This window comes from Gymnoscopelus braueri (assembly GCF_963280865.1).
Source record: "Gymnoscopelus braueri genome assembly, chromosome: 10".
NCBI lineage: Eukaryota > Metazoa > Chordata > Actinopteri > Myctophiformes > Myctophidae > Gymnoscopelus > Gymnoscopelus braueri.
In genome coordinates, this window is record NC_137611.1 from 7,735,280 (window position 1) to 7,747,779 (window position 12,500).

The 12,500-nt window shown below is 41.9% G+C and overlaps 1 protein-coding gene across 1 annotated transcript in view; it reads right to left on the reverse strand.

The window, feature by feature from the left end:
• Positions 1 to 12,500, reverse strand: part of LOC308092876 (ephrin type-A receptor 4-like) — a 74,301-nt gene that overhangs the window by 28,519 nt on the left and 33,282 nt on the right. Inside the window, exons 8-10 of the mRNA XM_080438983.1 lie at positions 9,605 to 9,847; positions 2,426 to 2,550; positions 1,459 to 1,618 (exon numbers count right to left, since the gene is read on the reverse strand). Coding sequence (XP_080295109.1) covers positions 1,459 to 1,618; positions 2,426 to 2,550; positions 9,605 to 9,847 — 528 coding nt within the window. The remainder of the gene's footprint in view (positions 1 to 1,458; positions 1,619 to 2,425; positions 2,551 to 9,604; positions 9,848 to 12,500) is intronic.

The window sequence follows — 12,500 nt, forward strand, 5'->3', positions numbered from 1 at the left end:
ACTCCACTACATCTCAGAGGCAAATATTGTACTTTTACTCCACTACAATTATTTAAAAACCTTAGTTACTAGTTACTTTGCAGATATAAATTATGATATTATGAAACATACATTAACCACTTTAGCCCTATTTTATACCTAGGCTATTTGAAAATAGACGATCTTGCGACGCGTTGTGAGCTTGTAGATCTGCTATTTTCAAACGTTTTAGTACTTTTACTTTTGGTACTTTAAGTACATTTTGATACCAATGCTTTTGTACTATTACTCAAGTACATTTTTAATTCCGGACTTTTACTTGTAACAGAGTACTTCTACATTGCAGTATTGATACTTTTACTTAAGTAAAACATTTGAGTACTTTTTCCACCACTGATAGATTCTATGATCACCATGGCATCTATGGCATCAATTATGGATCAAGTAGAGAACCATGTGACGCATATGAATCCACATTGAGTGGAAGTTCAGTCCTCAGACTTTCACCTGGAAGAACATGGTGCCCAAAGGGCAAATGTCCATTTGAGGTGTGTAGGAGGAGTTGCTGTTGCATGGTGGGAGATTGTATCTTTTCCTCTTTGGGGGATACATACATTATGCAGATAACAGAAAGTGAAATGAGCGCTCCAGTGGATAACCTGTACATCTTGGACATTCAGTCGTTATGTAAGCTATAGCAGTTATTCAGTACGACGGTCTGGAGCAGTTACAACTCCCACAGACTTTAAGGTGGGAACTGGCAGCCATGAGTACCAGCAGCAATACCAAAATAACATGAATGTGCTCACGGCCAATGAGCAATGAGCAACGAGCCCACTAACAAAGAAAAAAGAAAGAAAGAAAAGCATCCCACAACAAAATGAAGAGAAACCGTGAGCCCACTAAAAACTTATTAAAAAAGTAAGTGGAAAAAGTACTCAATTGCTTTACTTAAGTAAAAGTACCAATACTGCAATGTAGAAGTACTCCGTTACAAGTAAAAGTCCGGAATACATTTTTTTACTTGAGTAAAAGTACAAAAGTATTGGTATCAAAATGTACTTAAAGTACCAAAAGTAAAAGTACTAAAATGTTTGAAAATAGCAGATCTACAAGCTCACAACGCGTCGTGATGCGACGCGTTGCGAGCTTGTAGATCTGCTATTTTCAAATGACCTATGTATAAAATAGGGCTAAAGTGGTTAATGTATGTATTATAATGTAATAATTTATACCTGCAAAGTAACTAGTAACTAAAGTTTTCAAATAATTAAAGTAAAAGTACAATATTTGCCTCTGAGATGTAGTGGAGTAGAAGTAACTGAAAATTGTACTTAAGTACAGTACTTGAGTAAATGTACTTAGTTACTTTACACCAATGATAATAAATGAACTTGGTTACTTTCCACCTCTGGTATAATAAATCAATCAGACATGAAGATGCGTTGAGGTGAGGTGATGTCATCCATCATGGAGTACCTGAGTTGGTGGAGAACTCGAACGGGGTGCTGAAGGTTCCGTACCCGGCCGCCGTGCGGGCGCGCACGTGGAACACGTACACCGTGAGCGCGCTCAGACCGGTGACGTCGGCGCTGCGGGACAGCGTCCTCATGATGCGGTAGGACCTCTCCTTCTGGTCCTGAATGGACCCAGAGAAAGAAAGAACACATGAGGCGGCCGGCCGCGACGGTGTTGATTTCGTCGACTAAAACTATGTTCGTCGACTACCTTTTTATCACTGACTAAAGAGAGACTAAATATGTTGACAATTTCGTCAACAAATTTTCGTCAAACAAAACTAGATTGTTAGTGAGGGACTAGTGGAGAAGAGATCCAGTACAAGTAATTTTATGTTTGGTTGCGCTCGGGTGTTGCGCTCTGAAAATAGCAGATCTACAAGCTCACAACGCGTCGCGCTGCGACGCGTTGTGAGCTTGTAGATCGGCTATTTTCAGCATGCAACCAAGTGTCAAATCAGCCATCAAGGCACCGCCAAAATACATTTTAGTCGACTAAATCCACTGTAGATTTAGTCGACTATAATCTTATGATATTTAGTCGACTAAAACTAGATTAAAAGTAAAACTTTTCAGGTGACTAAAATATGATAAAAATTTAATTTTATTCAAAAGGCTATGACTAAAACCAAATCAAAATATGCTGTAAAAATCGACACTAGTTTGTACACTCTCAGAGTTAAATTGACACTGATGATTTTTTCCAGTGTAAACTGGGGTTCCAGACATAGAAATTTGGTCTCAAATTGGGGTCCTTGAAAAAAAATATGTAAAAAGACTGATAATCAATGAGCTAAGTTATACAGAGTACAGTGATGTTCCCTATAATATATGGAATGTGTAATAAAAGGTGTCGACATTATACATGATAATAAGGATGACCCTAGATCAGTGATGTGAGGCTGGTTGGCCACCGGGGGTGGACTGACCTTTTCGTAGAACTTGACCTCGTACTCCAGGATGACCCCGTTAGGTCGATGAGGCTGTTGCCACGACAACATCAAACTGTGCCTGGTGACATCACTGGCCTGGATGGACGTCACCGGAGAGGGAGCTGAGAGAGAGAGATAGGGATAGAGAGAGAGAGAGAGAGACAGAGACAGAGACAGAGACAGAGACAGAGAGAGAGAGAGAGAGAGAGAGAGAGAGAGAGAGAGAGAGAGAGAGAGAGAGAGAGAGAGAGAGAGAGAGAGAGGGAGGGAGGGAGGGAGGGAGGGAGGGAGGGAGGGAGGGAGGGAGAGAGTGAGTGAGTGAGTGAGAGAGATATAGAGTGAGAGAGAGAGAGAGGGAGAGGGAGACAGAGATAAATAAAGTGACAGAGTGAGAGAAAGTAACAGAAAGAGAGAGAGATAGAGAAATAAATCAAATCGACAGAGAGAAAGTGACAGGAAGAGAGAGAGACAAAGAGAGACAGAGAGGAGAGAGAGAGAGAGAGAGAGAGAGAGAGAGAGAGAGAGAGAGATTAAGTAAACTTAATTTATAAAGCGCCTTTCAAAAAGCAGTTACAAGGTGCTTGTATGATGAACCACAAAACAAAGCAATAAAAGCTAAAGCGAGATGAAACGAGGCAAATAAAAGCAATAAAAGCAATAACCTGCACAACGAATCCAATAACACTTCATAAATAAAAACAAAGTGCTTACCAAACAAATGCCTTTCGAACAACAGACTCTTAAAGCAGTCGACTGACTCAGCTGATTTACTTTTATAACCAAAGGTAGAGCGACCCACTGCAACGGCCCCGGGCGGCGGTTATTCAATCCGCGAACGTGTCTGTGTCATTTTAGGATTTCCTTGGGCTATTCAAAAATAGCAGATCTACAAGCTCATAGCACCGAGTGCCGCGCTATGAGCTTGTAGATCTGCTATTTTTGAAAATTCTTGATATATATATATTTTTAAAGCAAGCATTTGTAACTCAAATCTTTGCTTCTGGGCGTCCCTGGAACAAAACATTTTGAGATTGAGATTTTTTTCCTCTAAATCCTAACAGTATGTTGCCATATCAGTGGTGCTCCAACTTTTCCATGTCAAGGACCACCCAAAATGATATGTATTTGGCCGTGGACCCCCATCTCAAAATTGTTGTTCCAGGGATCCAGATCGGAGTAAAAAATGTTTGCTTTGAAAAATGTCCACGATTTTTCAAAAAATAGCAGATCTACAAGCTCATAGCGTGGCACTCTGTGCTATGATAAATACCAGTCAAACAACGGCCAAATTGTCAAGCATTACCTAAGAAAGAGGCAAACATTGCCAACACTTTCACAATGTTTATCTGAGGAACCAAGTCAAACAAATGCCTCAACTCCTACAATTTCAAGTGCTTCTCAGGGTGGGGGTCCCCAGTTTAAATATGATTATTTTGGGGGGGGGTCCCCAGTTTAAATATGATTATTTTGGGGGGGTCCCCAGTTTAAATATGATTATTTTGGGGGGGGGTCCCCAGTTCAAATATGATTATTTTGGCGGGTCGTGGCCTGACAAGGTTTGAAAACCACTGTGCTAGTGGAACCAACGACTTCAGAGATGCTCTCAAGTCCCATCATGCCTACAGGATCTGGGTTTTGTCTGAGTTCAGCTGGAGGAGGACGTTTTGAGACATCCAGTTATACATTCCCGCTAAGCTGTCATGTATGACCGGCTGCACGCACTAGGGGAGAGAGAGAGAGAGAGAGAGAGAGAGAGAGAGACTCACTCAATTGAAATTGTGGGAAACATTTCTCTCGCATGACGCAACATTCCATGACAACCATCCATCCATCCATCAATCAATCAATGAATGGAGGTCTCTCCCAGGAGTCCATCATCATCTTCTCACTCACACACACACACACACACACACACACACACACACACACACACACACACACACACACACACACACACAGCTGTATAGTTCAAACACATCCAGTAAACCATGGCGTCCAGGTGACAGTCACCACAACAAACCCGCTGACCCAGTACTCCTGAGAACATGACCTACTTCACACTCCCTCCTATTCCCCAGGGACCTCTCTCTCTTCTCCTCCACCCACGCCACCACCTTCCCCCCTCCTCTCTCTCTCTCTCTCTCTCTCTCTCTCTCTCTCTCCATACGTTGGTGTGTCCTCTGTTTATCATATCATATCATCAGACCATATGGTTGGCGTCTGTCGATTGCACTTGACACCTTCCCCATACAAACACACACGAGCACGCAGGCACGCACACATGCACACGCGCACACACTCACATGCACACACACACAGTGGTGGAAAGTAACTAAGTGCATTTACTTAAGTACTGTACTTAAGTACAATTTTGAGGTATTTGTACTTTACTTGAGTATTTCCAATTTCCAATACTTTTACTTCTACTCCACTACATCTCAGAGGCAAATATTGTACTTTTACTCCACTACATTTACTTGAAAACTTTAGTTACTAGTTACTTTTCAGATATAAACTATGATATAATGAAACATACATTAACAACTTTAAACCTATTTTAAACCTAGGCTATTTGAAAATAGCAGATCTACAAGCTCACAACGCGTCGCATCGCGACGCGTTGTGAGCTTGTAGATCGGCTATTTTCAAATATTTAGTACTTTTACTTTTGGTACTTTAAGTACATTTTGATGCCAATACTTTTGTACTTTTACTCAAGTACATTTTTAATTCTGGACTTTTACTTGTAACAGAGTATTTTTATATTGCAGTATTGTTACTTTTACTTAAGTAAAGAATTTGAGTACTTTTTCCACCACTGCACACACACGCGCGCGCGCGCACACACGTAAACACTCCCGCTGTTAAGTTATTTCCCTGAGGCAGCTGGAATCCAGGCAGGTGGGTCTGCTCCTAAACGCCACAGTGAAAAAACTGAAAACAGAGACAGTTGAAGAGGTAACGCACACACACACACACACACACACACACACACACACACACACACACACACACACACACACACACACACACACACACACACACACACACTCACACCGACACGCACACACACGTGGCTTCGGGGGCCCAAGGGCGAGAGAGAGCGAGCGAGCGTGTGAAAACACCCACATTCTGGCTGACACTCACAATGCAAAATGAAACACATCATAAAGTTGCAGAGCGAGCTGTTCGACGCGTCCGACGCACGCAGCAACGTGCAAATGAGCAAGGACAGCCCCGCCCCTCCCCCACGCACAAACCCACACACACACGCACACAAAAATATCAAATATCAACATTTTGAATTAAGCAATTAAGACCGGGAATGCATTATGTGTCTTTTTAAGATTTGTTTGGCTATTCAAAAATAGCAGATATACAAGCTTGTAGATCTGCTATTTATTTGTTTTAATCTTTTAATATAAATGTTTTTTAACTCAAATCTTTCCTTCTGGGGGGATTCTACAAATGTCTTCTAAATCCTAACAGTTTCTTTTTGAAAAAAAAACGTATGTTTTAAAAAATTATTATGTATTTGTCCGGGAGCCCCCATCTAAAAATATTTTGTTCCAGGATCCCCCAGAAGCAAAGATTTGAGTTAAAAATGTATACATAATTATTCAAAGATTTGCACACATTTTCACGTTTCTTTTTTTTTTTCAAACATAGCAGATCTACAAGCGCGCCGAGTGCCGCGCTATATGAGCTTGTAGATCTGCTACTTTTGAATAGCCAAAGAAATCTAAAATGACACAGATGCGTTCCCATATTGCATAGGTTAAAAGCGTGTCTGTGTGCACTGTGGGGTGCACACACAAAAGCCTGAGTAGACGTGAAATTACCCCAGAAGTGTCAACCCCTAATAGTCCCCCCCCCCCTGCCTGGAAACTAACATACATCCTGCGTGACACAACAACTAAGGCAGTGCCTCCCATGCAGATTCAAGTCCTGCCACCCCTACAGTATAAGGCTCAGTTCTATCCCTGCAGGACCTGTTTACAAACACATGGATGAGTCAGATGGACCCCCACACGAATCCACCGCTACTGTACATCCGGGCCCCGGGACATTGGACCCTAATGAACCACCTACAGCAGTGGTTTTCAACTTATTTTGTATCAAGGACCATTATTTATTCGCCATTTGAGCCAATTAGGACCACCATTTGATGAGATTTGATCAGACCTAAATTTTAGAATATTTTGTTATCGTTGGATAAGATTTTGTCAAAATAACAATTCTTCTACATTCTCTAGTTGTGTAGACTTCTTTGCAGATGTTTAACAATAAATTAACTCTTGAGAGTGTAAAATGAAACCAAATGTCAAGAGTTAAAGCTCTATAAGGGTCCATTTGGTTACCAACTCTCCATCATTTAGCTGGGGACCACCTGGAAACTCCTCAAGGACCACTGGTGGTCCCCGGACCACTGGTTGAGAACCACTGACCTACAGTACGTACCGGGGTCGGCTGCTTCAAATGGTCTATCTATGAAGAAGTGGGGCCTGGCAGACAGACGGCTCAGCATGCGAGTGCAGGGAGCCTGAGCATGCTGCCGATCACTTAATCACCACCTCTCTCCCCTGTATGGACTAGAGTTCTCACATTCTGCCCGAACCCCGACCCTACCCGACCCCCCCAAAAAATACATTTCAACTGCCCCTATAGCGGCTGAACGGTAAGGCCGACGGAAATGGCAGTGGATGCGTTGGATGCGGCTCAAAGTGAACTTTACTCAGGTATCTAGTTCGTCACCGTCCGACCTTCCTGGCCTGTGTAACTGGCGAAAATGGCCAAATCTCAAACACAGAAAATTGGCGAAAGTGGACGTTTTCCACAGAAATCAAGGTAATTGTTCGGGCCCTATTCGGGCCGGCCCAGTTAGGGCCCAGTTAGGGCCGGGCCTTCATTTTCAGGCCCGTTGAGAACTCTAGTATAGACCACCTTCACAACACATAATCACCACCTGTCCTCTGTACAGACCACCTACAGAGGCCGGTCCTCTTCCAAGTGGGACCAGAGACGAGGGCGTGGCTGATGCGCGACACTGAGCTAGACGTTATGGACGACGATACACGGTGCGCTCATCAGAGCCATCTGAACAGCACAAGGGCTCGGAGCGCAAAGGGCGTATGTTACAGGAGAGATTTACGATTTATTGTAATTATTCAATTAACCCATTGAGACCTGAAGCCGATTCTACATGTCTCCTAAATCTCAACAGTATTCTGAAAAACCTATGTTTCTATATCAGTGGTGCTCAATACTTTTCATGTCAAGGACCCCCAAAATTATACGTATTTGGCCGCGGACCCCCATCAAAATATTTTGTTCCAGGGACCCCCAGAAGCAACAATTTGAGTTAAAAATGTTCACTTTAAAAATATATATATTCAAAGATTTGCACACATTTTCACGATTTTTCAAAAATAGCAGATCTACAAGCTCGTAGCGCGGCACTCGGTGCCGCGCTATGAGCTTGTATATCTGCTATTTTTGAATAGCCCAAAGTGTAAAATGCTTTTTAGCTCAAATCTAAAAAATGACACAGTTCCAGGTCTTAATGGGTTAAAAACAACATTAACAAATACATGGTTTGAAACATATTCCTAGTAGCCTATACTCTGTATTAAAGTGTACATTGCTTAAATATGCTTAAATAATTACAATCAATGAAAAGCTCTCCTGTAAAATCCAGAACATTTCAGTTAAGCCATTTGCGCTCCAAGCCCTCGAGCAGTCAGCTGGGTGAAGGTGCAAAAGCCCCTCCCACGCATTCATGCGAATAACAACTGCACGTAAGCTAGATATCTTGTGCGACACACACACACACACACACACACACACACACACACACACACACACACACACACACACACACACACACACACACACACACACACACACACACAGAAGCACACAGAAGCACAAACAGTGACTGTTTCTTTCTCTCTGCCTCTCTTATGAACATTAGTCATACATGACCTTTGTCCCCCTGTTGACTATGATAGCAGTGAATGAGGAGGGTTGTTAGGACTTGTCCCGCCGCTGAGCCAACTATCTGACAAAAACATATCTCTGTGTGTGTGTGTGTGTGTGTGTGTGTGTGTGTGTGTGTGTGTGTGTGTGTGTGTGTGTGTGTGTGTGCCATTTCACCACATAACTCCATAACACCATCCAACCGCTTATCCCAACACTTGGCCAACAACCTGAGGGTGTGTTGGTTGGTGTGCAGAATACCGGGAAATCGGTTGAACCAGTAGGTCCACACAGAACCGGAAATCCACCAGTGGTGTAAAGTAACTGAGTACATTTACTCAAGTACCGTACTTAAGTACAATTTTGAGGGACTTTGACTTTACTGGAGTATTTCCAATTGTCAATACTTTTCACTTCTACTCCACTACATCTCAGAGGCAAATATTGTACTTTTACTCCACTACAATTATTTGAAAACTTGGGTCACTAGTTACTTTGCAGATATACATGATTTAGCCCTATTTTCAACCTAGGCTATTTGAAAATAGCGTTGTGAACTTGTAGATCTGCTATTTTCAAACATTTTGGTACATTAGCCCATTAAGACCTGGAACGCATCTGTGTCACTTTAGATTTCTTTGGCTATTCAAAAATAGCAGATCTACAAGCTCATAGTGCGGCACCGAGTGCCGCACTATGAGCTTGTAGATCTGCTATTTTTGAAAAATGTGTACAAATCTTTGAATATATATATACATTTGTAACTCAAATCTTTGCTTCTGTGGGTCCCTGGAACAAAATATTTTGAGATGGGGGTCCGCGGCCAAATACATATAATTTTGGGTGGTCCTTGACATGAAAAAAGTTTGAGAACCACTGATATTATAGCAACAACAAAAAAATCTTTTTAAAACTGTTCGGATTTAGAAGACATTTGTAGAATTCCCAGAAGCAAAGATTTGCTTAAAAAATATATATATTCAAAGATTTGCACGCATTTTCACGATTTTTCTAAAATAGCAGATCTACAAGCTCATAGTGCGGCACTCGGTGCCGCTCTATGAGCTTGTATATCTGCTATTTTTTGAATAGACAAAGAAATCTAAAAATGACACAGATGCGTTCCCGGTCTTAATGGGTTAAGTACATTTTGATACCAACACGTGGACATCAATCAGGGCCTTTTCCTCTTCTCACCTGCTTGGTTGGTGGTGACCGTGACCGAGGCGCTCTGCCCTGCCCCTGCGCCGCCGCCGCTGGCCTGGGAGACCCCGTTGCGTGCGTGTATGATGAAGGTGTAGTGGGTGTGGGCCCTCAGCTCGTTGACCACCACCCTGGTGGAGCGCAGCGCCTTCTGGCCGGGCGAGAACGCCACGTCCGCGCCGCACGGCACGCACAGCTGGGTGCTGGACGCCACCACGCCACCGGAACCAGCATCTCCTGCAAGGTGATGATTATAGTCTTAGTTTTTGATTTATTTTTGGCCTTTTATGCTTTTATTATAGAGCACCGAAGTCTGACGTAATTTACACATCCTACCTGGTTCGCGGTTTTCCACCCCCGTTCTGAATCCCCATAGACATGTTTAATATCGCGTCAAATAAGAACTGTGTTCCAAAAATAAACAAATGATCAGGGCGGTTTGACTCTTATGGATATGAAGCATCAACTGACGGTGAGAAAACGATAATGTTACTTCCACCGAATTAGTTAAATCTTTGCCAGAAACAGACCGTATCAAATATAAGTGACTGACTATTAGGGGTGGGACGATATATCGATATATCGATATATCGCGATACTTTCTCCCGCGATAAATAATCGATATCCTCCCGAAAAATATCGATATAAAAAAATAAAAAAAAGTTTTTTTTTTTAGTTTGTGATACGTTGTTTTTCCTAGTCTGTATTTGTGTAATGATGATTTTGAACTGTTTGGTGCTATTTTATGTGTTTATGAATTGAATACAAGGACTATCGTGATATATCGTTGGTGAATTTTCATGCAATATATCGTGATATCGCAATATATCGATATTTTCAGATATCGTGATATATCGTTGGTGAAATTTCATGCAATATATCGTGATATCGCAATATATCGGCATTCTCAGATATCGTGATATATATCGTTATCGTGGGCCTAATATCGTGATACATATCGTATCGTGAGGTACCCATATCGTCCCACCCCTACTGACTATCATATACGATACAGAACCTCCTCCCTGACAATATCGCCGACACAGTTTGTTTATTTTTGGACCACAATTCTTATATGAGACGATTCTAAGATGACCCAATGTTATTCTCCATGCATAGAGAAATTACTTTACGAACCAGGGGATGAACGAGTGACGTCAGGACTTCTGTACTCTATAGATAGGAAAGTAGGCTGACAGGAAATAGATGGGGAGTGACACGCTATAGCCGTTCTTAGTATTAGTGTTAGTTCTTATCGTGATATCATATACCCCATATTTTTCAGGGTAAGATTTAAAAGAAAAGGTCAGAAAAAGTATTGAGTAATAAAAACAAACAAACAAATTAAAAAATCATAAATAATCACAGTTAAAACTGTCACAGTTAAACAAATTCACAAATTCATAAACAACCAAAATACCAGGCTTATGCTTATACCAGGCTCCTCGGTATCAACTGATACCGGGGATGAACGTGAGAGTGAATCCACGTTATCAGTCTGGCCAATGCCGGGCAAATTTCCTATTCTATGATTGTATGTAGTTTCATTTAGATTTTGTAGTTAGTGAAAAGTGAGAGTGAAAACGCTAGGAATCGCTGGCAAGGTCGGCTATTATAGTAAGGGAATTTTAGCAAGATGTTTGGACCATCTGTGAAAAAATGTACTACCAATAGCTTTCTTCACCAATGTGTTATTATAGGTGTCTAGAATCATCTCTCAATTAATGCAAACCCAAATCCTCGTGGAAAATCCTAGAGAGCCAATCAAAGTTAAGGAGCCCAGAGGGCTTGGGTTTAAAAATATGAACAAAAAAATCAAAGTCTAAAATTAACTTGTGAGGTGTCTAACTAGGGGTTTTCAGGGGTGCTGAATCCATTCCAACCATTATTTTTTAGTAAAAATGTCTCCCTGGCCATATAATATTGGTATATTGGTTATTGTTAAGCTGTAATGTACAGCACAGTGTATAATCAATGGTAGGGATTGGGGTGTTGTTGAATTGATTCTATTCTGAAAAATTAATTAAGAAAATATTGCTAAACACTTGATAAGAGTGTACACCTACTGCGCACATGCTCAGTGGGATACACTGTCTGCATGTGGGGACTTAAGGTAGCCTGGTAAACCCCTCCCTCCGGATAACTCATTTCCATTTGTTTTCAGAAGTGAGTCTGGCCTACAGGCCTGTCTGGGCGTTTCTCCGGAGTTCATAACATGAACTCTCCATTCTCTCAATGGTCTGTGATTGACAGCGAAGGTTGGCCAATCAGGTGGCGAGTTCGAGTGAAACCGAATGGAACCGAGTCCAACCTGAGTGCACCCGACCAAAAACGAGCGGCAGCCATCTTTTCTGTGCGCGATATTTCTCGGAATTTACTTATAAGATATTGTTTGGATAGAATTTAGTTGTTTAACTTCATATATGTGGTCAATTAATCATCACAGAGACTATTAAAAAATAAAAATTCAGAGAACCGGCCGGGGCAGGCAGTGACACGTATGTATCCGAATAAAGCAACCTATTTTCGGCATGTCCCCTTCAAAAGTCCCCTTGCGTCATACTTGGCTGGGGATGGGGAAAATGAGCTGCTGATTGGCTGAAGGGGAACGGACTGCTGATTGGCTGAAGGGGTTGTCAGTCAACTGTACTAATCCAGCCCAGCTCCCAAATTGCCCATACAGGCCTGTAGACCAGACTCCTTCCTGAAATCAAATGCAAATGAGATTTGAAGAGGGAGGGGGGTTTACCAGGCTAGACTTAGCCCCGAGGGCTTGGGTGAAAAAAAGGAAAAGTCTAAAATTAACTTGTGAGGTGTCTAACTAGGGGTTTTCAGGGGTGCTGAATCTATTCCAACCATTAGTTTTGAGTAAAAAAAAATACTAATTTTC